We start from the raw sequence: 26,227 nt of genomic DNA, 5'->3' as shown, positions 1-26,227 counted from the left end.
GTCATATGTCACTGTCAAATAATTATTTTGATATCGTCTGAGCGAAAGCTTTATTTTTTATAAAAATGTCGAATCCCATCGCCAAATTCTTGGCCCTGGATAAATTGGCGACAATTTTCAGAATTATTAAACAAAATGGTGGCATTAGAGCATCTATGTATAAACTTTACAGGTAAATGTGAGACTATTTTGTATTATGTAATTTCTTGGTTATTTTGTCATTTTTTTCGTGTTTAATGATGATTCTTTACTTAAAAAATCTATTTTCTATATTCTGACAATGTCACGTATGATAGAGAAAAGATGTAGGAAACGAATAGAGCGCAAATTTTGAAGTTTAATTACATTATAGATATTTAAAACAACATGATAACGAACAATACTTGATTAGTTATTAGAATAAAATATATTTATTTATTTATTTAATTGGAGAACATACAGCCGTTGATAAACAAAAATAACAAATACTTAATAACTATTAGACCAATAACATTAAAGAGACTGAGAATAGGAAATTATAAGATAAACACATAATATCTACTATAATATACTATATTTACTTTTTACCAGTGTTTTTACACCTGTCAGTTTTGGATAAGGTTTACCAATCGCAGCTGTAACGTAATAACGTTTTCCGCTTTCTAATGAAGTGTTTCAGCAGTGCTAAAGCCATGTTTGCTGCTGCAATAATCCCTAAAATTTTTGCCATCCTCAGAGCAAGAATAGGTTCATTCTGACAAACACGAGAGGAAGTGCTCATTCTATTTTGACTGCTATTATTGAGAATCTAATTAATCCTTTTTCGAATTTGTTGTAGCCTGCATCGCTGCGCGAATAATACATTTATTTGAATTTTATTTTCTTTAACATGTAATATTTTTGGGCTCTGACCATAGAAGGCAAGATATTATGTAAATTTTTATAGACAAGACACCTGATGTTACCTTAAAGTTATGGGAAAAGTATTTTAGTTCTTGTGACATACAATATATATACAATAGGAAAAGTCTTATTATTATTTAATGAGGTTATAAATTGTGTTAAATTCAAAATAAATGGCAGTCTACTGAACTAGTTCAAAAGTACTGTAAATATTGTTTTATTTAATTTTATAATTATTTTTAAAAGCTTAAAATCTTTAGTCTATAATACTATTACATTAAAATTCTAACTATAATATTGCAGACAGGATGAATTAAAAGATGGCCGCCTTGTTGGTGAGGATGAGTTTGGCAATAAGTACTATGAGAACCCCCGGTACTTCTACAGTAGGAACCGATGGGTTGAATACTCGGATAAATTCAACATGAATTATGATGGTAGTCAAGTAAGATATATTTTAACTACTAAACCAATACACATAAAACTTATAGCAGAAGATGCAGTGTGATCTGAAGGTTTTAGTAAATAATTTTTCATATATTTTGTTGTGACAAGATTGGATTTCATGTTTCTATGTGTTTATTATTACATATAATATATTTGGATATTAAATGTGATCATACAGTTATTTTTTAAAATTATTTTTGCTGATGTTGAGTCGTGGTCTATATTTCTTATGAAATTTGTAACTTTGTGTATTTAATAGAAATAATTTAATCCAGGTCACAGCTGAATGGTTCGGTTGGCTGCATTACAAAACTGATCTCCCACCTCACCAGGTAAATTAAAGTAATTAACAATTTACAACAAACATTAGCGATTCTATTTGTGTGTAGGATACTATCAATGCGAAAGTTAGGATGGATTGATTTTTGTTACTTAATCATGCACATTGGTTTTAATTTTCATTAGTTTTGGTTATCCAGGAGAAACTTGCGTAACACCTATACTCTCCCGCCTCACGCAGGTGAAGTCCCCATCTGGACACTAATATATGACATGTTTACGTACTTTAATTGAAAATGTATGTTACTTATACCAGCATTTAATTTACTTATACTTGTTGTAAAATTTGTTATATAATTTTGTTAATTATATGTTGTTTTAGTATTTTTGATATTGGGGAATCTTTATATGATTTTTTTTCTTTTTATCGTTTTTGTAATACATTTTTCCACTTAACTACATATATCAACTTTAATTTTTCTTCATTGTTGCGATCATAAATTCGTCGAAATTTAGGCAGGCATTTTTCGGAAATCCATATTTAATACTATAAATTATTTAAACCTCGACCAGTTAAGGCATGTGAATTTACTCCTGGTATTGAAGGCACCTTGCTGCCTTCAGAAACGGTCCCATCTGAATGCAGGGTGCAAAGTTTGCAAATAAAACGAACGCCGCGCGTTGGGATCGCCATTCCGATTACCGAGTAGGTGTTTTAATTTGTTTTTGGAGGAAGCGCTAGAACACTTCTTGGGCGTTTGTTGTGCTTAAGGCGGAGCTGTTCAAAGCACCACAATATAAGTTCAATATCCCGCAATAGTCCGCTGACAGAAAATTGTGTACTCAAATAAAAGTATGTAAAAATATAAATAATGTAAGAGTTTTTTTTTTTCAGGACCCAAGCAGACCCAAATACAAATGGATGGCGAATTTCACAGAGAACATGTCAGGCACGACTGGCCAGTATGTTCCCTACAGCACGACCAGACCCAAGGTCGAGGCCTGGCAGCCCAAACCTAAGACCAGTGTATAAAATTATATATTAATTATAAAATCTTTCCATACACGTTGAAATTGAACAGATAAAAAAAAATAAAAAAAATCGGCGCTAATTTATAATCTAATGTAAAGCCGAGTGTACATTTTGGTTTTAATAGCTTAGCTTTAAGTAGAAAATGAAATAAAGGCTATTATTTAAAACTGCTATTTTATTTAATATACAGTGTTAGACACACTGATTAACCATTTATTAATACGTCGTAACGTCAATAATTTGAAGTTAAAGTGACAGCTGACAGCATTTTTGACGTTTTATCACGATCCACCGGAGTTCGAATTCGCTTTTGTTGCTTTACTTTATAGTTCTGCTACTCCATCAGCCTTCTCTTTTATAAACATTGTACCAATGAAAAAATTAAGTGTATTATTCACCAAATTTAATCAAATGTTCAACATTTACAGTACGTGGGGCTTTTGGGAACGTCGTAAATGGGATTGAGGAGTTTGGGCTAACTGAACATTCACGCAATATGTGATCTCCGATCCTTATCCTAACTAAAAACGAATATCATAATTGTTGGTAAATCTCTCACGTATTACCTAGTCAACTGATAACCATTAAATTTTGCAAACACAATGTTAGAGGTGTGGTGGGGCAAGGGGTACCTAATATTTGCCCCTCCCACATGTGGGCCTCCTCATGAAGCCGCGGGTGGATACTAGTGTTTATTTAATGAATGGACTGGACAAGTTCCAAACGTTGGGTTCTTTGTGAAACCCAACGGAAAGTTTGACTAGAAACACATTTTAATTTAAAATATGAATGTACAGATGTGACTAAACCACATGGATCATGCGTGGCAAATATGCAAAAAATGTCCTTTATGCTCAGAGTGCAGCGAGCAATTTTTTCGTCGCTTCGATCGGCCGTGTCTATCTACATATTATACACGTTTGAATTAGTATACGATTATATAAATCAATTTAAAAGTGCGTTTGTGTGGAGCAAGTTTATTGTTTCAAGTGAAAAAAGGAAACAACACCGACGGACTTAATATCAAAGTCAAGATCTAAGAGTAGCTGTCTCGGGGTCTTGCGAGCTGAACCTGCTCTGGTGCTTGAGTCGGAGGGTGCGGGGGCGGAATTGATGCATTGGATACCTTAGGGCAATGGAAGATGTCCGCTCCTGGGGTGAAATTTAATAATTAAATTGGGTACTTTATTTATTTATTTATTTCGAGGCACTTAGGATGCATTTTTAAACACTAAATTCCCTATGCAGTCCTGGACCTACTCGGCCTAAATTTGCCGACTAGTAGAATCTCAGATTACTACTAGTCAAATTATAATTAACTACTACTACTAGTTAAATTATAATGAATTCTCCTCATTGATTGTCAAAAATCTCCGAGTTGCTCCAAAAGAAATATCTCACCGAAGAGCAGGTGCAAGAAACTCGGCTGTATCATAATTATGTATAATTTTTTGTAAACGTTAATTTGGTTACCACTAAAATAAATTATAGTAGGTATATTTTTACTAGAGACAGCATGATTGAAAAAGATTTTGGGAATGGCATCACTTTCTGCCATTTTTTCTGGATGAGGCGTTTCGCATGAAGACTTTCGCTCCGTTAACTAAAAAAAAATTGAAACAAAAACCGTGTTCCATTTTTGAAACACTATTAATTCCTTTTATTGTAAAAGGCAAACTTTGTACTGCCAATTATTTTTTTTACTGTTAACAAGATTCATCCCAAACTTCGACTAGATAACAATCGAAATGAGTTAATTCATATCAAATTGGGGCCTGTTATTTTATTTCTCAGTACAAACAGGTTTGGGACTACGGGTCCTGGACAGTGGTGCCCAAACTTCACATGTGTATCATATTATTTAAGCGTGTTGTTATACACCTATTAACATTTCAATATGTTAATTACTGGGTGATTACAAAAATATAACGATAAAAATATCTAATGGGAACGCAGAGCGAAAATGTATTTGTTTAATATAAGTATTTTTAAAACAGAAGTTTAGTTAAAAAACAATTAAAAATAAACAATCACTATACTAAATATTAAAATTATTTTTTAGGAAAACAAACGTTTCTAGTTCCAAAGCCACGTGTTAATTAATATTAATTAACATTCTAGGACTGTTTTGTTATCTACCAAGCGTGTGTAATTCTCCATCCAAATAAATCTCGAAATAAATACGTTTAGTTTGTCAGATGAAAGGAAATAAAACGAACGAAAATAATTCATTAATCTTATAAACAGGCCAACAGTAAATGTCTAAGTTTGAGAAGCTTCGACTTGGAACAACTGCCCACAATATACGTACAAGCTCAGAAATGGTGGCTTAAGCTTTTACAATCATTGGCAACAAATTTTCAACCATATTTACAATTAAAATAAAGTCTAAATTGTATTGGCATATTATTTCAATATGGCTACACTAATGCATTTACAAACTTCAAAGCAATTAGCGCTTTAACACAGATGAATAAGATTCAAAATCGGTTGTTCGATTTAGTCGTTCTACGAACAAAACTTTTTTTCTCTGACAGGTAAAAATATCTTAGAGCGGAGTTGACTCCAGTCAAAACGCGGCGCGTACGTTAAACGCATCTCTGCGTTTGAAATACTTTCAAAACTTTTAAACTCAATCGAAATGAACGAAATTAAGTGACAGTTTACAATATGGAGTTATAAATCTTTAATTATCATTTTAATCTGGTTTTAGTGACGTCACAGTTAAAGTTACGAATAGTTTAGTGCAAAATGATGCTATAATCGAAACAGGATTCGGTACGAATTATATGGTATGTTAAATTAAATTTATTCTTGTTGTTAGATAATAGTTGGAACAAGCGCGGCCTTTCAATTTTATACGTTATCAGCATAGGGATTTAAAGTTAAAAAAAAAGTTAGCGTGGGCGGCAAAAAATAGTGATGGGCTGGATGTCGATATTTTTTCTTAACTTCAATTTGTATTTCGCTTATGTAAATCGAACTTTATAGTTATGTATCGATAAACGGCATGGAATGTTAGTTCGAAGTGACCTTTACATTTAACTAATGTACTCTATCGTTATGGACTAGACTTACAAGAAAGTTAAAATTATACTTTCAATAATATTCCAGACTGTTTACAAATAGTACCTTCCTGTACAAGTTTTTACTCTAGTAATTTTATTATGATATATTTCATTTTAATTATGTATATAATAAAACAATGTATTAAATCCCTGACCTCAAAAGTATTCACCGAGGAGACAAGTATTAACCTTATATTGACGACCGACGACCCTTTCACCTTATTCTCTGCGTTTGCAAACCACTATTGATGGTACCATGTTGAAGTTTACGTTACTCAAATATGTTGTTAAGTTGCCATATAATTTACTCTAACAAAATATCCGATTTTGTCCTAATAGTCGTAGATTTTTCTAAGGTAGGACTTTCTTTAAAGGTCTTAGTGATGGTCATTACATTTAGTGACTGCATTATATTCATTCAAGTAACCTGAGAAGAAGGTTAGCACGAAAGTGGGCACGTATTTGTTTGACAGGACACGATAGTAAATCGTACATCAAAATCGGACGTCCCGGTAACTGAGACAACTAACAAAGTTGCAGTCCTCGTCACTGGTAAACACGAGAAAGAGATAGCATAGTTTGTTGGTTCTGTCAAATTAGTACAGTCTCAACCTCTATCATAAAAAATACGTATTAGTAGATTGTTATTATGTGAACTTTGGAAATTATATATACACATTTAATACTACAGGAACATGAAATTCGCGCTTGTTTCGTAAATAAACTTAATTATTAAAGCAAGTTAACTAAACTAATTATATAATAATATTATATACTAAAACGTTCTCCGATACGCGCTGTATCTTTTGATATAAATTTCATTTACATTGGTTTAGAGTTAGACATCACATACAGTTCTGTTCAATGATTAGTACAGATAAAATTAATATTTTAATTTTAAATATGATGTTCATTTGTAAGATTAAGATTTTCTTAATCTCATTTACGATTTGTATTGTCAAAATTATGTTGTTTTTTTTTAGAATGATAAAGTACAATTTCATCTTCAGTATTATTAATTTTCCCACCATTTTTCGATGGCGTCTCATAATTCTTCAAGAATCGTAACATATGGGAAGCGTGGACTCACTTGGATTACAACAGAAACGATCACAGCGAGTAATTCTATACTTATATCGTACAAGGCGGGTTTAATGCTAAAATCTTTCCCTAGCAACCAAACTTAGGTATTGCAGAAAAAATATTCTTATTTATATATAAACATATCAAATTAAAAAGTCGTTTATCCTTAATACACATTTATCGTCCAAATTTGCCTTTGATTAAATACAAGTTATTTCCCGCAGTTACGCTCACGTGTCAGGGCGGGGGTGGTCGTATGTTTTATGTTTAAAAAAGGCGGTGGGTTCAAGCTTCATATCAAATATCATCTAAATCAGTTAAGGTTTAAACGTGAAGAGGTAACAGACAGTTACTTTAGCATTTATAATATGAGTATCATCATCATCATCAGCCCATATTCGTCCTCTGCTGGACATAGGCCTCTCCAAATGCACACCACTGTGGTCTTTCTTTATATTAGTATAAATATCTCAATTTAGTGTGTTTCTTGAGATAAGTGTAATCTAATGCTTTCTTCCTTTAGCAAACCTTCTGCAACTTGGAAAGGTTAATTATAATTTGGTTAATTGGTTAATAACCTTAGCACATTTCACCTAAACACTTATATACAAAAATTTTGTAATATACCTAAAATCATGTGATCGTCAATAAATAGTCGTAGAAGCGTAAAGTTTTCCTCATACACGTACTATAGAAAACTTATATCAACTGTACGTTTACTAAATTGTAGTTTAATGAAACTTTATATAACAAACAATGATACCGTACGTTAGATTGAAATCTCAGCGCTCTCGTTTTAACTACTGTTAGTTTTCATTGGGTGAAGTGTCGTCACGTTTATTTCTATTTTAGGAAGTTTATTGTCCACCGGTAATGGCTGTACAAGATTATCCTTTTGATTAATTTCTTTAAATTCCTTTATACCTCCCCCATACTTAAGGGCAGATCTGAGATAAGTCACCCGATGACAATTATCCAAACAGATAAAATATAGCGTAAAATTATGAATGATTATTACATACTAAATAAATATTTATTTTATTCTGTTTTTAGTATTTGTTGTTATAGCGGCAACAGAAATATATTATCTGTGAAAATTTTAACTATCTTATTGTCACGGTTCATGAGATACAGCCTGTTGACAAACGGACAACGGAGTCTTAGTAATAGGGTCCCGTTTTACTCTTTGGGTATGGAACCCTAAAACAGACCAAACAATTCATTCCAGTGTAATACACTGGAAACGCTTAGTGAAACATAAACATTATTGAGGTTGACTCAACTTGGAAACATGGAGACGACTGCTAGGCTATTGACTTTAGAGTGATCGTTATTGAAAATTAAACAATTCAAGTGCATAAACAATGTAACTCGACCGCGCGGGCAACATGTCATCACGCGAAATGATTGATACAATATAAAGTCAACCGTTTACTGAAGAATTTCTCCCACAGTTATCGTGTAAAGGTTTGTTACTTGGCGTGGAACTAATTGCTCGGTCGTTGGCACGCAGCGTGCTTTGAAAACGTGATGGATTATTATCGATTATCGATGTTTTTTTTACGCATCACTACTGTTTTGGTTACAATGGCCGCTAAATATTCTGTTTATGTCACTTGGTTAACGTTTTGAAATTGAAATGAGTGTTTTCTTATGACCATTGTTAAAGAGGACGGAATTAGCAATGTGTAGTTATACTGTACTTGTTTGCGACTAATTGCAGATCGATAATGCTAAGGACGGCTTAACGCTCGATTCTTGTATTTGATTTGAATATAAGTTAAATTGAATATTTGTTTTTTATGCTATGCTATGCTGTGCTGTGATTATTGCAGAAGCTTCGGCTTTGGGATATGTTATATACTATGTGTGAATAAGACACGATTAAGAGATATAAAATTACTAAATCGGGGTTTAGTGTTGCTTATTAATCCCTGTATTTAACTTATTTTATATATTTTTGAGGAATAATATGTCATGAGAGGTACCCAGACGGACTTGCACAAAGTCCTACCATAAAGTAAAGACAATATATATTTTTTTAAAACTTCCATTACTGAATATAATAGAAAATAATCTGCCAAATTAAAAAAAAAAACAATTATTAGTTTTGGCGAATCTAAATCGGTTTTGGAATTGAAATCAGACTTAAATACGAAAAATGTTCCTGCCACTGTTTTAAAGCAATATTTTTTTTTATCAAATAAATGTTTTATATAGTTAAGAATGTAAGAATGTGTTGTTCATTGAAATACGAGTGCCGAGAGCCGGAGTAACGTTTAATTCACACCAGACAGTACTGTAGCTGTTCGTTAGGGTCATACTTAAAGGAATTGCGCTAAATTGACCCACGGCCTCGTTTTGTACGTTCAGCGAGTTCCTTGTTCAGAAGTGACTAGATTAAATGTTTAAGGACAAACGTACATAAAAATAATAAGGATTATATTATCCTAGACAATAATACAGATAATAAAATAAAGAAAAAATAAGTTATATTTTATTGATTTTTATATGGTATCACATTGGATTGAAAATTATAATGTACTAGCCGAACCTGCGGCTTTACCCGGAATTTTTAAAACACAACTAACTTAGCGGATGTTTTCCCCCTATAAGGAACCTACCTGCCAAATTTCAAGTTTATAGGTATTATAGTTTCTGATGTTTCGTGATTAATCAGTTAGTGGTATTTCTCTTATATATACATATATACATTTATACATATATATCGATTTTAGTGTTATAAATTGTGAAAATATTAAACTATTTCTATGTATATAACTATTTGGTACTTACGCAGCAAAAACAAGGTTGGGTTTAGAGTTCCTTGTTCACGATACAAAGTGTTGTGCGTGGTAGAAATTTGATCCCTAATTACAACATTATGTTTGTTGCGGTTTCTTTTGATCATTTTGTCAATATTGACACAAAAGCAACTCTGTTAACTGTGCCTCAATATGGTCTTGAAGGTCTTAACCCTAAAGTGTTTTTTAAACACACAAGATCAGAACACATAGATAAACATCACGTAGCACCTATTGACATCATTGAGAGCTTAAATGATCTATGATATTAATTATGGGTTCGCGAATTAATGGCGTTTTGAACGTCAACGAATCTGTTACCGGAACTTTGGTAGTAAAATTAAAATGGATATAAGTAGTTAAGTGTATTATAAATAAAGATATATTAATCATAAAGTATTTTAGTTCATAGTACAGAAATTATTAGAAAATCTCGTGGAATACGTAAATCAATTTGACCTATCCAAGGACTCAAACAATTTAATCGAGTTCAGTTACATCTATATATTTAAAGATAAACGAGCTTACAATATACATTCACCATTGGTCGTTATGTATGTGACATGTTGCCGCCAATTGACGCCATCTTGTTTAATTGACCTGGCTTTAAAGGTCAGCTAAGATGACTTAGCCCAGTACACGCAACACCGAGCGTCTTGTTCTAGTTTTATCTATTAGCGGAATGAACAACCTGATTAATATCGAAGACAATACTTTAAATTTTCTGATTGATTACAGATTTAGGTAATCAACAAATTTGCAATAGAATTTGGGCAGAACGTATGCTTTTTGGCGCTATATTGGACCCAACGCAAAAAGAATATTCATAACTAGTTGAACCTGCGGATTTATCCGCACGGAATTTATAAAATTGTACCTCTAGCACACAAACCGACAAGAGTTAATAAATTTTACCCTCGAGGGGTGAATTAAAAAAGTAGCCTATCTTACCCCTGTGCTCAGAGTATATTTATAACAGATTTCATCTATATCGGTTCAACAGTTTACGCTTGAAAAAGTAACAGAGAGTTATTTATCATCTATACATACACATAATAATAAAACAGGAGTGTCTGTCTGTAATATTAAAATATGGGCTTTTTAATAAATGCGTATGTATGTATACACGGTACATATATCACAGTAACATTTTTTTTAGCTAATCTCTGGAACGGATGGACCGATTTTGACGGGACTCGCTGGCAGATAGTGATGTGATAAGGAGTAACTCAGACTACAAAAATAACTTTGTTGTTAAATCCAAACGCGCACGAAGTCGCGTGCGCACCTTGTTTATGATGTTAGTATAAATTGGTTCAGTACCAATAGATTCATAATTGCAATAATCATTAGAACCTCATTTATTGATGTCGTTTAAAATTACATATATTGTCTGAACGTTTTGATATTTATAAATCAATTTAAATATACTTAATATGTATTATGGTGTTGTGATAAACGATAAAATATTGAATGTGAGATACAATAAAAACTTGTCAAATTATACGGCAGACGGCGTATATGTCGCCCGTAATAACTTATGTCATTATTGTATTAGGTATGTGTTGGTGGACGAGCATATGGGCCACCTGATGGTAAGTGGTCACCACCGCTCATAGACAATGGCGCTGTAAGAAATATTAACCATTCCTTACATCGCCAATGCGCCACCAACATTGGGAACTAAGATGTTATGCCCCTTGTGCATGTAGATACACTGGCTCAATCACCCTTCAAACCGGAACACAACAATACTGAATATCTGATGAGTGGGTGGTACCTACCCAGACGGACTTGCACAAAGCTCTACCACCAAGTCTTATGCAGTGGTTTAGTCGCGAGAGAGCAACAGACAGACAGAATTACTTTCCCATTTATAATTTAAGTATAAACGCATAGATTATATAAAGATTTCTGTATTTGACGACAGTAATTATTTCGACTAAGACTCTTTAACATTGGAATATGATTCGCTTACAATGTAAAAGGAAGAGGTAACATTATTAGAGGCGAAATTAATTTCAAATTAACACCGCGACAGGATGTGAATCATAACTATTGTGGGAAAAGAATTGTTGTTACTTTTCTAGAACGTACTTTCTCTTGGAAAACATTTTGGTCACGATACAACGATTTGGTTTTGTAATATTTAAGTGTAGCTCTAAGCTCGCTTACTATATTGAAGAAACGACTCGTTTTGCTTACGAATAGAATTGTTGTATTGACGTTTTTGTTGTATATTGAATCACTTGTTAGGGTAGCTATGAGCAAAAACGTCGAAATATCATGGTCTTTGATTGGTATGTATAATACTAGTTATTGCTCGCGGTTTCGCTAACGTTTTAGGGATTGGTTTTCAGGTGTTGGGCATAAAAAGGCCTTTGTCCTTAGAGTTCAAGCTTGCTTCATAATAAACTTCAGCAAATTCGGTTCGATGTTTCGCTGTGAAAGAACAACAAACAAACAGAGACATTTCGCATTTATAATATCAGTATAGATTTAACAGAAGGCTCGATTAGGTTAGAGAATTATTTTTTTTTATTTGCCGAAGGCCCGTGCAGTAATAATCGGTATGCAATGTAAATAGTTACTAAATAATTACTTAATTACGTGTTAGAGCTTGTCTAGCCTGTCTGTGTAAGTACCACCCACTCATCATATAATCTACCCCCAAACAGCAGTACCCAGTATTTTTGACAACAGGGTGGCCCATGAGACATCTCTTTTGTTTGGAATGTGTATATTTTATTTAATTGACGAGCCGAGATCGTATCAAACTTAAGCAAGCACCACTGAATTTGCTCAATTTTCGGACTGCTTAATTTGTGTTTATAATAATTCAGCTGTGAACCAACCAAGCTTATCCCTGATGTGAGATATTTACAGGCTCTGGTTACCGGTTTTCTGTAAGAATAAGGAAAAACTATCGTGAAATGTCGTACAGTTATAAGTGACATTGATTACTAATATATAGCACTTTATGGATACTATCTTCAATATATCATCAAAAACCGGTTTCAACATTTCAATCGTAAAATACGAAGTGAGTTTTCACAGAACAGCACTTAATTTGTAACGGTTACAGTACGATCCCGATTATATTACGATTGAGATTCTATCGAATCGCAGCTGGATCGATGTTTTAGTAGAAATAGAAAACGTCTAAACAAGAACAATTACATTTCGATTTGATTGCGAACTGACAATTTGTCAATAGAAATGGCTTCCTGGAATTTAAATGACTGAATATCAATTAGTCACAACAAATTTTTTAATTAAACGTTTTTATCATATGTTCTATTCCAACCATAACAGGAAAAAAGCCAAATAAACAACATTTGACAGCAAATTGACGCGATATCATTGGTCGAGAGCTTGATTAATCTATGATATTCACTATGGATTTGCGAAAAAATGGCGTTTTAAACGCCAACGAAACTGTTATCGGAATTTTGGAAGTAAAATTAAAGTAGAAATAAGTAGTTAAGTGTAATAGTGTTGTATTATAAATAAAGATATATTACTCATAAACTCTTAGTAGTGCACAATATAGCTGAGCTATTAAGAAATCGCATGAAATACGTAAATCTAAGGTTTGTTTAACTTTTTCCTACTTCCATTGGAATAGGCTGTACAAAGAAACTTATATTCGTTTCAATTCAAATAATGATATATCGTAAAAAAGATTTTGTGTCTGGGTTTTGAAAGTGTATATCTAATTTTTATAACCTTAAAAAATCAATTAAATTTGTATTGATATTTTCCCGGAGTTTCTCCACTATTATTTTTATAGCCGAAGTAAATTAAATCGGTGAATAGGCGTTCATCGATATGTGTAAACCGTTAAGGTGCATCACTAATACCATTGTAAATTTGTACGTTTTGACGATTTATAACAGATAATTTTTCGGTTGTTCTTTGTAAAATGAATTGTATAAAGCTATTTAGTCTTGATGTAAATAAATATTTATACAGGATGAATAATTTCTAAATTTTTCAAAAAAGTTGAGCAAACATTACGGTTTGAAATGATCTGTAAAAGCGACTTTCATTTCAAACGAATTTGAAGTAATAAAAATAGATTAAATGAATAAAGATTTATTTACACGAAGGCCCTAAACATCTATAAATATAAATTTAATATAGTTACTGTAAAAATCATGACAGCGTGGAATGTTTTAAGAATGCTAGCAGCATTTCCCCCGTTGAATCGCAATTCCGATCCTCTGGGCAAAAAACGAACCAGCCCTCCCGTCACCAGTGGAGGCAATAGGAATATTGTTATTTTATACGGATATGACTAGTACAAATCTTGATCTAGACCATCTTAATACTATATTGGTCACTATAACAATTTTATCTTTAGTTAAACTAAGAACCGGTAGTAGATGATTTTTTTTTGACAATCAATAAGTAAGTGTATTCCACTATATTGAAAAGATTTTTGATTTTTTTTGAAAAAACTTTATAAAAAATTAAAATAGGTTATAATATTTTCATTCGCGTTCGCTTATTTAAGAACTTTTAAGTCGTGTCGAATGTAAAGCTACCGTCGTTCGAAACCTGCGTTCCGAATCGCAAAAAAATCTGAACCGGCTAAATTCCGTCGTTACTGATTTATAATTGTCAACAGTTAAATTACATAACATACATTTTAGGAACTCAGGTTTACTTTAGGTTTTAGGTCAATTTAATACAATAATTAAACTATTATTATATAATTTTGTATCTTCTATGTAGTCTGTCATCGAGTCACCTTATTCATCAACTATTTTTCCGCGCGGCTTCGCTCATGGCGTATGTACATCCTCAAGCTTGCTTCGTAAGAAATTTTATCAAAATCGACTCAGTTTAGCCGTGAAAACGTAACGGACACATAAAAATTGTGTGTTTCTTCATCATCACAGATCGCAATGAAATAAAATTTAGCCTGCGAACATAGGCATGTATATTGCCAAAGTGCAGACGTTCTCACGGGACAGATGTAGTTGCAAATGTGAGCAGCAAGGTTTTTGAAGATTCATCTACCTGCTCGCGAAACTTTCTAAGCGTTCCTAGATATATCTGTGGGGTATTACGAGCTGGTTATTGTTGAGCGTTGCATTGTTACCTGTGGGTTGACCTTATAGTATAAAGCAGGTACTTATCACAATGACCGTCTATCCATCATCAAAATCTTTGAGGTAACTTGCTATTCGGTAATTCCGATGAAATTTCATTTAAAAGATATGACATATGTTTTTAGAGATTATTTACACTTTTTACTATATTTTAAGTTGTTAAATGGTTTGTTGAAATGGAGATTTTAAAATAAATTACAAGCCTCTCCCCTCGAGGGGAAGGTTTTACAGCTTTTTCTAAAGTTGGTGGATACATGCGTGTTAGAATTTCATTGAAATTAAGTTTCCTCACAATGTGAACACAAATTAAATCAGATATTCCTTTGAATTTTTTCATTTTTATGATATTGGAAGACGGACTGGCCTTGAAAGTGGAACTAAATTATGTCTTGTGCTTACAGTTGAAACGAGAACAGAATAATATTTAGTGTTTGCTGTTCGGCGGTAGAATAGCTGATGAATGTGTGGTATTAAAATGGTGGTGGACGAGCTTGCACAAAGATCTAGCACCAAGTAATATGTCGGCTATCAAATTCTTATATTTCACGATCGTTTCCTTCGTTCAGTTTCTAGTTTAGCCTTGGTTACAGAAGCGCTTTACAGCGCTTAATTAAGTGTCCTAAACATTTTGAAACGATTATATTTGCAACATATACACACGTGGGAAAAGCTGTCCTAAGCGTCATTTGAAATGTTTTGTTGAGTTTTCATGTGAAATTGAGTATCTTGTTTCGTGTCTTAATATATTGAGCAAAAACTGTTGCTAAATATAATATAAATATATATATTGGACAACATCACATACATAAATTGATAACTATTATATATGTACTTATAAGAAGGAGATACTGGCCCACCTGATGGTAAGTAGTCGCTACCGCTCATAGACAATGGCTCTATAGGAAATAGTCTCTCCTGACATCGCCAATGCGCCACCAACCTCGGGAACTAAGATGTTATGTCCCTCGTGCCTGTAGTAACACTGGCTCATTCATCCTAAATAGGAACATAATAAAACTTAATATTGCCATTTCGCGGCAGAATATCTGATGACGTGAGTTATCTACCCTACTACTAAACATGTATATACATTTTATACCAAAAGATGCAGTGCGTTTCGAAGGTTTTGGTATATAATATTATTATATGTATAAGTAGTTGCGCTTCGCAGTTTCAAATTAGACTGTCGACTTGACAAGCGTGAATTTCATGTAGACTAGCAATCCTCTCGGCTTTGCACGGGTGCATATTATTAATAAAGATAATATAATTGTTTAACATTAATGAATTATGTAGTTTTCTACCAGTGAAAAAATTTAGAATTGGTCGTAAGTTCCGGATATTACCCCCTACTACAAATATTTAACAAATTTATAATATTAGTCTATAGCCTATACCAATGGAAGTAGGAAAAAAGGATATACAAACCTCAGATTTATGTATTTCATGCGATTTCTTAATAACTCAGCAATATTGTGCACTACTAAGAGTTTATGATTAATATATCTTTATTTATAATACAACACTATTACACTTAACTACTTATTTCCACTTTAATTTTACTTCTAAAGTTCCGATAACAGTTTTGTCGACGTTCAAACGTTCATTTTTTTCGCAAATCCATAGTGAATATCATAGATCAATCAAGCTCTCGGCCAATGATATCGCGTTAATTTGCTGTCGAATGTTGTTTATGTGGATTATCTCCTGTGGTTGAAATAGAGTATAGGTATGTATGTGATATGTTTGATTATTTGTCATTGATTATGAATAGAAATACTTTAAAAGAAAGCATAATGCGCACTCTTTGGTGAAGTGCGTAACAAATGCTTCCTTTGCACGCAGATAAATTAAAAAAAAAAATACATAGGTAGATTTTTACACAATCCAAGTAAAAGTTTAAAGTATTTCAAATCTTTTGTGTATATTTCGCATCTACAAATCACGAATACAAAACGGCCATTGTGTAATACGAGACGACAAAAATTTTTTATTTGTGAAGTCAGCTTTTGTCCCTCTACGGTTTTAGCGTAGATAATTTATTGCAAGGAAGTGTTATCAACCTTTAGAATATAACTTTGGACAATCCTTACATTCTTGTTTGGTTTAATAATTACTGTTGATCGGCTAGAGGTCGAAATTCGACCATAATTGAAATTGAAAAATTGAGAATTTTTTTTGGCCCACCTGTGTAGGTATCGCCTACTCATCAGATATTTTACCGCCAATCAGCAATACAAACTATTGCTGTGTTCCGGTATGAAGGGTGAGTGAGTCAGTGTAAACAGACACAAGGGAATATAACTTGATCCCAAGGTTGGTTGCGCATTGGCGATATAAGGAATAGTTAATATTTCTTAGTTATTTGTCTACGGGCTGTGGTGACCACTTACTATTAGGTGGTCCATTTGTCCATCCGCCTGCCTCTATAATAAAAAAGAGAGGAACATGCCGGAAAGGGCCGACCATTAATCACGTGATAATTTTTTAGAACTTTTTCGCCTTTCGATTTACTTTTGTTTCCGATTAAAAAAAAAAAAAAATACACGTGATATCTTACTACAAACCCCCCCTTTGTGATATTTCGTGATTTTTGTCAACACCCCCTTCAAGGCTCGTAGTAGTAATGATTTAAAGTAAGAACCGTAAATAGGTATTCCTTAGCCTTGTAATAAGCTTGCATTAAAAGTTCATACAATGACAAGACCCTAAAGCCTAGAGTTTAGAACTCCGCATATATATTTATGTATGTATGTATGTATGTATGTATGTATGTATGTATGTATGTATCTATCTATGTATCTGTCTATGTATCTGTCTATGTATCTGTCTATGTATCTGTCTATGTATCTGTCTATGTATCTGTCTATGTATCTGTCTATGTATCTGTCTATGTATCTGTCTATGTATCTATCTATGTATCTATCTATGTATCTATCTATGTATCTATCTATGTATCTATCTATGTATCTATCTATGTATCTATCTATGTATCTATCTATGTATCTATCTATGTATCTATCTATGTATCTATCTATGTATCTATCTATGTATCTGTCTATGTATCTATCTATGTATCTATCTATGTATCTATCTATGTATGTATCTATGTATGTATCTATGTATGTATCTATGTATGTATCTATGTATGTATCTATGTATGTATCTATGTATGTATCTATGTATGTATCTATGTATGTATCTATGTATGTATCTATCTATGTATCTATCTATGTATCTATCTATGTATCTATCTATGTATCTATCTATGTATCTATCTATGTATCTATCTATGTATCTATCTATGTATCTATCTATGTATCTATGTATCTATGTATGTATCTATGTATGTATCTATGTATGTATCTATGTATGTATGTATGTATGTATGTATGTATGTATCTAACTTGTGAAATGTTGACAACTGACTTACGGTGATACGTCACTTTATTTTTTTTTAATATTTATAGTCAATGATGCGACATTTGACACTTCACGCTCTTGTTCTGAAATTAGTTTCGAGTTTCTTTTTACAAAATAGCTCTGCTGTTAGTACTGCATAATATAGCAAAGACATAACCAGATCGCATGGAATTTGTAAATATGAGTTCATCGTATTCCTTCGAATGGAATAGCTCTTGTCTGTTAAACGATAATTATTTATTAGTATTCATCTCTCATCTTTGTCGTTAACTCTAATAACAGCTTTGTAATCCCAGTTTAAATTTTTATGTATGTATTCGTTTTGAATTAGAAATAATTGAACGTAAAAATAAAGTCGTTTATAACGATCGTTTTTCTTTTGTAATCTCATTAAATCATAGATAAAAAATGGTGTACAGTTAAAGTATTCTTAAATTGATTACTATGAATAATATTTATAAAAATCATTCACATTCGTTCGCGTTCCAGTCGCCGAGTTTACGCGTTCATCGAATTTTAAAATAATTTCATATATTTACAAACGTAATTAATTAATTAAGAGCGTAGTTTGTAAGCGTGGGAATTAATTTTAGAACACACACATAGGTACTTTTCAATAATACAGTTGCATTGTGCAGTGTATCGTACGCATCCCCGGAGATAATTAGTTGCTTGTTTTCGGTGCAACGAATAAATTAAATTTTCATTGCGCGTTCATAACGTAGGATTTATAAAAATACATTTAATTACGAGTAATGTATTAGCTATAAGGTTGTCACTCGCAAACGCAATTATAAATTATTTGTTAGCATAGGGTGCGGTCAGAGTGCATTAAGATGCCAAATATTCATTATGATTTTTATTGTTTCAACTGCTTTCGTCTAACTAAATAATAATAATTATTTTCTTGATATTTTAAGGTTGGTAGATATACCGAATTAAATTAAAGTAAAGACACATTAAATAATCACTTCTTAAATTTTATAAATATAAATAACGAAGTTAAATATAATTTTTTTCAATACTTTATTTTTAAGTAAAATATTCGAAAAAAATATTTTAAATCAACTTCTCGTCCATTTCGGTACAAATACTATTTTTCATAGTGAGCAATTCGGTTTTACAAGAGGTCGCTCGACAACTGATGCGAGAATAGCACTTCTTAAACATATTTACGATGCTTGACAAAAATCACAGAATGCTATTAGAGTATTCTGTGATTTGTCTAAAGCATTTGATTGTGTAGAACACGAGACGCTTCTTTATAAGCTCAAATACTACGGTATTAAAGGTAAAGCTCTTGATCTCATTGCTTCATATTTAAGTCAAAGAGTCCAGCAAGTTTTCATTAATGGCATAAAGTTTTCTGGATCTACGTTATAAATGAGTGTTCCACAAGGATCAATTTTGGGTCCCTTTCTATTTCTAGTATATATAAATGATCTTCCTTTCTATGTTAAAGGTATTTGTGTTATAATGTTGTTTGCTGACGATACTTCACTGATTTTAAGGTAGACAGGAAAAAACTGACTATGACGATGTGAACGGTGCATTATCACAGATACACGATTGGTTTACAGTAAATAATTTAGTTTTGAATACTCAAAAAATGAAATGTGTAGTTTTTACCCTACCAAATTTTAGAAAGCAAAATTATAATATATCTTTAAATGGTGGCCGTCTTGATGTAGCCAATATTACGGTTTTTTTTGGGAATAGCATTGGATTCCAAACTTCAGTGGAGTCCTCATTTATCGTCCCTGACAGGAAGACAGCTCCGCAGCATAAAAATTAACAATTGTGTCCCACGACACTCGCGCCCCACCCTTATGCTAACTTGTCTATGTGTGCGTAGACGTTTTGCGAAATTATAAGAGTCGGCTCGAAATAAAAATTGACGTGCTCTCACCTTGGGCTCTGGGGAGGGACTGAAAATTTATTGACAGCGATGTCGAATAATAAGTCAAAACCGTCAAATGATTTTCTCCATACTAAAATGTATGGACGACGAATGCCAAAAAGTAAGCAATATTTAAATAAAAATTACTATAACATTGTGAGATATAATAGAAATTGAACACGGTGAATTTATTATTTACACTTTCGTGTCCCCATTTAACCAAAAATACATGTATAAACTAGCCGCTAAATAGCTTAAAAAATGTTAATAGAAAAGGTCGATTTCAGTGTTTGGAGTGATGTTGACGATTAATTTACCAGGTTATTGATACAAATTTTAGAAATATCATGCGGTGAAACTTGAGATATATCTATTGAGATACTGAATGTATTTTTTTATCCATAATCTATGCTCCAGTTTTAAGATATTTTAAAAATAGTAAGCGCTATTTTGGCGTTCCGCAAGGACTGTCCTCTTAATGTCAGCAACGACTCCCACAGACGAAACAAAGCTGCATGTTGACAGCTTGCGGAGGTCAACGTCCGTAATCATTCAATCAGTGAGACAAGATTCACTAAAACGATTTTATTCATTTTGTCTTGCGCAATAATGCCGTGACTACACTCGCTTGAACGCGCAATTACCTACGACTATTAATTGTTACTGTGTATTTATTATCTGTGGTTATTAAATCATTTTAAATTGCAATCATAAAATAGTAATGAATAATTTTATTACAGATCAGATTGTAATTTTAATAATATATTTAGTACATTTCTAAATGGAATTGCCACCGAAAATTTTTAGTTTTGCTTCAAGTTTTTTTTTTTAAATTGTAATTGTTAATTTTTGGAGTGAAAAAAAAATGGAGCTATTTCATAAAAAAATAATTATCCGACGAAGGACTAAATATATATAATGCATGGAATAATGTATCTTATGTGGGTAAAAATGGGTTATAGTATTCGACAAGTTAAAATGCGTCCGTTTAAAAATTATCTGAATTAATATCTCGTCTGGGGAGGTGCCACCCAATCATCATATATTTAGCCAAGCAGCTATACTTTGTATTGTTGTATTCGGATTTAAATGAGGAGTGAGCCAGTGGACACAGGCACAAAGGACATAAAAATTTGGTTCCCAAAGTTGGTAACGAAATGGAGTTGTAAAAAATAATTAAAATTTCTCCTTGGGGTGGACCATTTGTCCGTTCGCCTATTACATAAAAAAAAAAGTATTCATAATTATCATATTTGAAATGAATAGCTGCCAAAATGTCACCAGGTGATTCCATAAAACATAACTTCGCGAAATTGGCAGATGTTTAAAGTACAAAAACGCGTGCAACGAACGAAATCAAATTCAGTCTCTCGATATACCACGGCCGCCATGTTTGCGTAACACAGCTGACAGGACGCGGCCGGTTTATTGAATTCGTTATTTATTTTTTTAATTTATTCTAAGACTATAGCTCTGATTACGATGGACATTTAATTGCCTTGCATTGACGTTTTTATTTTAAACAATTATTGCCTTTGAAAATAGAATTCAAAAATATTTTTAATCTGTAATTAATTTATTACTATTAATATATATAGTCTATTCTAATCGAAGTAGGAATAAAGATAAACAACCCTTACGTTTACGAATCCCATGCGATTTGCTAATAACTCTTAATAAGGTATATTGTGCACTACTAAGAGTTTTTTTTATTTATTTAGTTTATTATTAATATATAATGCAACACTATTACACTTAAATACTTTTATAAACTTTCATTTTACTTCCAAAATTCCGATAACAGTTTCGTCGACGTTCAAAACGCAATTTTTCCAGCTTTCAAAACAGGAAACCTTAAATGATACGGATACAATTATATTTAGCAAAAATAAAACATAAGTATCATGTTAGTACTACCGTATGAACATTTAATTTATAAGATTAAACATTATTGAGACTACATTTGACTATCTCATTGAGGTTAGGCTGTACTAGTCAATGACATTTTTATAATTTGACAGGACTGTAGGTATTTTCCTATCCATTCTAATCGCATACATATATGCGACTAGAAAGGGTAGGAAGTATAATAATACATATACAACAGAATACTATCTGCTGTGATACCCTGACATCAGCTGTCAGATCGTGCCGTTTTATGTGCGAAGTCGTTTAATGGCTTTGTATATAGTTATTTGAAATAAGATTTTAATCTATACAATTTAGATACAGTTAAAAAAAAGAGGATGTGGCATATTATATTATATTCGGTAGTTCTGCTATACTCTGCAATAAACAACTTGATTAATATATCTTTATTTATAATACTGAGCCATTTACGACCTCCGTGGTCGAGTAGTGCTTACACCGGTTTTCATGGGTACGCCACTCCGAGGTCCCGGTTTCGATTCCCGGCCGAGTCGATGTAGAAAAAGTTCATTAGTTTTCTATGTTGTCTTGCGTCTGGGTGTTTGTGGTACCGTCGTTACTTCTGATTTTCCATAACACAAGTGCTTTAGCTACTTACATTGTGATCAGACTAATGTATGTGATGTTGTCCAATATTTATTTATTATTATTTATGTCTATTCGAATTTTATTTCCTAAGTTTCGAAAAAAACGTCGACATTCGAAACGGAATTTTTGTATCAAACCTCTAATGAATACCATGATTATTTTATGTCATGTTACTTCTAGATTAAACTTATTTGTTTATTTATCCCCCATTACAATATTTTTTAATCGACATTTTAGAATATTAAAAGTGAAGTCACGTAGAGTCTAGAGTAGACTAGAACTCATTGTCATAGTCGTTTAATTTCTTTTGTTCACCTTCAAGAACATTTCCTGCTGTTCCTTTGCTGTTAAATAATGCTTTCAGCATAAAGCCTGACATTTGTTCAATAAAGTCTAGAATAATTACATTCATAATTCCATATTAAGTACCGATTATACTTCTGGCAAACAGCGATACTATATTTTTAAGGGTGAGTGTCAATTAAAGGTTCATGAGACATTAACATCTTCGATCAGATTTGTGGCACATTGAAGATTGAATCTTAGTACTTATAATAATGCAAATGTTGCCATTTCTGATAAAGTTGCCCATACTCTACTTTAAAAGATAAATTGTCATATCAAATTCAAACGATGATTTATTGAAGTAGGCTGCTAGAAGAAGCGACAAGTAACTCAGTAGTTACTTTTTCCATCTCAATTACGTAAAGTAATTCAGTCAAATACAATTAAATTTTTATACATCCTGTCTAGAAATCAATAAATACTAAATTTATGCTTTTTTATCTTTAATATAATCTTGTATCGAGTAATATGCCTTATTTATCAATGTTGTTTTGACATGAGCTTTAAATAGTTTTATATTAACGCAGCCTTACATAAGGTAGTGTACATGGCTTTAACGTAGTTTCTGAGCCACGCGGAACTTTCTATCGGGAGTTTTTTTGCGCATTTGACAGGAAATGACGTGCCTGTGTGAGTAATTATTATGACGTTAATAACACGAGCATTGGCGACTCGTTCGAGTTAGAAGGATGCGATTTCAAGTCTTTTTACTCGCAGCATAAATAATTTAAGCTCTATTCTGTGTATACTTGATACTTTACGGAGGACGCAATCGTGAAAAGTTAAAAGGTTATATGCGACGTTGAGTATCGATAATGCATACTATATACATATATTATAAATGGGAATGTTACTCTGTCTGTCTGTCTATTGCTCTATCACTACCCAACAACTGTACCGAATTTCATGAAATTAGTTATGAGGCTTGAACTCCAAGGAAGAGCGTACTTCATACGTCTACACTTGACGACTAACCCCTAAAGCACGAGTAATACCGCGGAGGGGCCATTCATTTATTACGTAAGGCTATTTTCGCTTGTTTTTGACCCCCTCTCCCCCTATTATAAGAAAATATAAGAATAGGCCGACTCCCTCCCCGCTTAATGAATACACGTTTGGTTTATTCTAATGTTTATGTTTCAAAGAATAATTTTTTAAAATATTTATTTGTAATATCAAAGGTACTAATCTTTATTTTTTGGCCCGCCCGTTGCCATGGAAATGGAAATATTGTTTTATACCTACACGCATCCGAGCGAACCTCGACAAACGAACCTTTTTCAAATAATTTTAACTTTGCGCATTTTTTTGATCTTACGTAAGAACTATCGAGACTCCTTCCCCCTTGTAAGAAGACATAAGACATGTTCGACCCCCTCCCCCCCTAAATCGTCTTACGTAATAAATGAATGGCCCCGGACGGAAATAATTAATAAATACGAAACCTTTTTTTTAATGTCTAACTGAAAATAACTACGAATTCAGTATACATAAAACTTATACCGAAAGAGCTACTTGAAACTTCCAAGAAGTTTTAGTGTATAATATAATGTATAATATATATACCTAGACTTGACGTGACGAGCTTAAATTTCATATTCTTGGAAGTCATTTTTCATCCCTTCTAAGTGGAATATACTGTTGGAACCCGTGCTAGTTTTAAATTTAAGCCGGCGATATAACTTAAACACCATGACTTAATTTCACTTTGAGTTTTGATATAAATCCGTTTAATTAGATTTAGTTAAATCTAGATTAGATTTTCATGAAGTATGGAGTTACATCGTTTAGTAGTCGATAGTTTTACTTAAATTAAAAAAAGGAAAGTTCGTGTAAGACCTATACTTACAAGAGTTCTTAAATCGATAGGATTACTAGAACACTGCGGTATTTAAATCGAAATGTATAATGTCATCCTCTTTTAATATCGTACTATCTCTGTCGCTCCTTTAAAATAAACAGTAAAGGAAAGTATTTGTGCAAAAAGTCATTACTCAAATAATACACAGTTACGTTCCATTGGTGACAGGGTGGTTAATTTTTTCCCAGAGGAACTGATTTGCGATTGCGGGAAATGTTGCTAGCATTTGTACCACCGTTCCACGCGTTCACGACTTATACAATAACTATTTTTAATTCTTATTTATGTGGCTCAGACCTAAATGTTAATAATTCTCATGTAAATAACTTCATCTTAAACAATGCTATTAGTGAGTACATTAATGATGGCATCCCTTAGGGTTTAAACAATCTTCGTCTTGGTATTCCTTTTCATATTCAAGATTCCTGATTATAAAATTTGACGCTGTATTTCTTTCCACGGTTTTAACCAGGTCTGAACTCTGGGTAGATTCTTTTTTATTATTAGGTAGACGGACGAGCGTATGGGCCACCTGATAGTAAGTGGTCACCACCGCCCATAGACAACGGCGCTGTAAGAAATATTAACCATTCCTTACATCACCAATGCGCCACCAACCTTGGGAAGTAAGCTGTTATGACCCTAGTGCCTGTAGTTACACTGGCTTACTCACCAATAATAATACTAAATACTGCTGTTTGGCGGCAGAATATCTGATGAGTGCTTTTTTTTTATTATATTAACAGCCTGTAAATTTTCCACTGCTGGGCTAAGGCCTCCTCTCCCTTCGAGGAGAAGGTATGGGGCATATTCCACCACGCTGCTCCAATGCGGGTTGGTGGAATACACATGTGGCAGAATTTCGTTGAAATTAGACACATGCAGGTTTCCTCACGATGTTTTCCTTCACCGCCGAGCACGAGATGAATTATAAACACAAATTAAGCACATGAAAGTTCAGTGGTGCCTGCCTGGGTTTGAACCCGAATTCATCGGTTAAGATGCACGTGTTCTAACCACTGGGCCATCTCGGCTGATGAGTGGTATCTACCCACAAAGCCTTACCACAATGTCTTTTCCAAAAATTTGAATTTAATTTTGTTTCTGTCACCATATGTTAATATTATTACCCATTGGTGTGTATTATATTAATATGTTCTGTTATATTCCAGTAGCTGACCACGAGATGTCGCTGGCGGACGTGCGGTCAGCGCGCAGCTCCCCTGCGCCCGACGCCTGCCCGGAGTGCGACACCGGCGCCTCCGTCACATCAGACTTGCATAAGGTTTGTTTTCTATAATACTAACATTAAACAGAGGACATACAAAACGAGGCAGGTTTTCTTCCTAAGTTTTTCTTAATGTCTAAGTTAGATCGTAATAGAAAGGGTGTTCGTATCTTTACCGTTATACCTCAGTAGAACAGACCCCCAGAAAGACTTCAGGTGCAGGACGTCTTGAAGTGC

The 26,227-nt window shown here is 33.0% G+C and overlaps 2 protein-coding genes across 4 annotated transcripts in view; both read left to right on the top strand.

Moving 5' to 3' along the window:
- Positions 1 to 4: 4 nt before the first annotated feature.
- Positions 5 to 2,811, top strand: LOC113395361 (probable NADH dehydrogenase [ubiquinone] 1 alpha subcomplex subunit 12). The gene is made up of 4 exons (XM_026632964.2): positions 5 to 172; positions 1,186 to 1,327; positions 1,605 to 1,661; positions 2,504 to 2,811. The coding sequence occupies exons 1-4, from the start codon at positions 66 to 68 to the stop codon at positions 2,639 to 2,641; spliced, it is 444 nt and encodes a 147-aa protein (XP_026488749.2). The 5' UTR covers positions 5 to 65; the 3' UTR covers positions 2,642 to 2,811.
- Positions 2,812 to 5,203: 2,392 nt separating this feature from the next.
- LOC113395354 (uncharacterized) overlaps positions 5,204 to 26,227 on the top strand; it is a 39,804-nt gene continuing 18,780 nt past the window's right edge. For 2 of the 3 annotated variants that reach the window (XM_026632956.2, XM_064219539.1), the window contains exons 1-2: positions 5,204 to 5,433; positions 25,938 to 26,047. In XM_026632956.2, coding sequence (XP_026488741.2) covers positions 25,949 to 26,047 — 99 coding nt within the window. In that variant the 5' untranslated portion in view covers positions 5,204 to 5,433; positions 25,938 to 25,948. Of the gene's footprint in view, positions 5,434 to 25,934; positions 26,048 to 26,227 lie in introns of all 3 variants that reach the window. The other variant, XM_064219540.1, reaches the window with a different exon arrangement.

The sequence above is a fragment of the Vanessa tameamea genome, chromosome 28 (assembly GCF_037043105.1).
Source record: "Vanessa tameamea isolate UH-Manoa-2023 chromosome 28, ilVanTame1 primary haplotype, whole genome shotgun sequence".
Classification (NCBI taxonomy): Eukaryota; Metazoa; Arthropoda; class Insecta; order Lepidoptera; family Nymphalidae; genus Vanessa; species Vanessa tameamea.
This window is presented reverse-complemented; position numbering and strand designations above follow the sequence as displayed.

Bases quoted from the DNA above. Each gene is read 5' to 3' on its own strand.
- LOC113395361 (XM_026632964.2), top strand. From the start codon at position 66: ATGTCGAATCCCATCGCCAAATTCTTGGCCCTGGATAAATTGGCGACA. The intron at 1,328-1,604 runs GTAAGATATATT...AATTTAATCCAG, and splicing joins TGAATTATGATGGTAGTCAA to GTCACAGCTGAATGGTTCGG. The intron at 1,662-2,503 runs GTAAATTAAAGT...TTTTTTTTTCAG, and splicing joins CTGATCTCCCACCTCACCAG to GACCCAAGCAGACCCAAATA.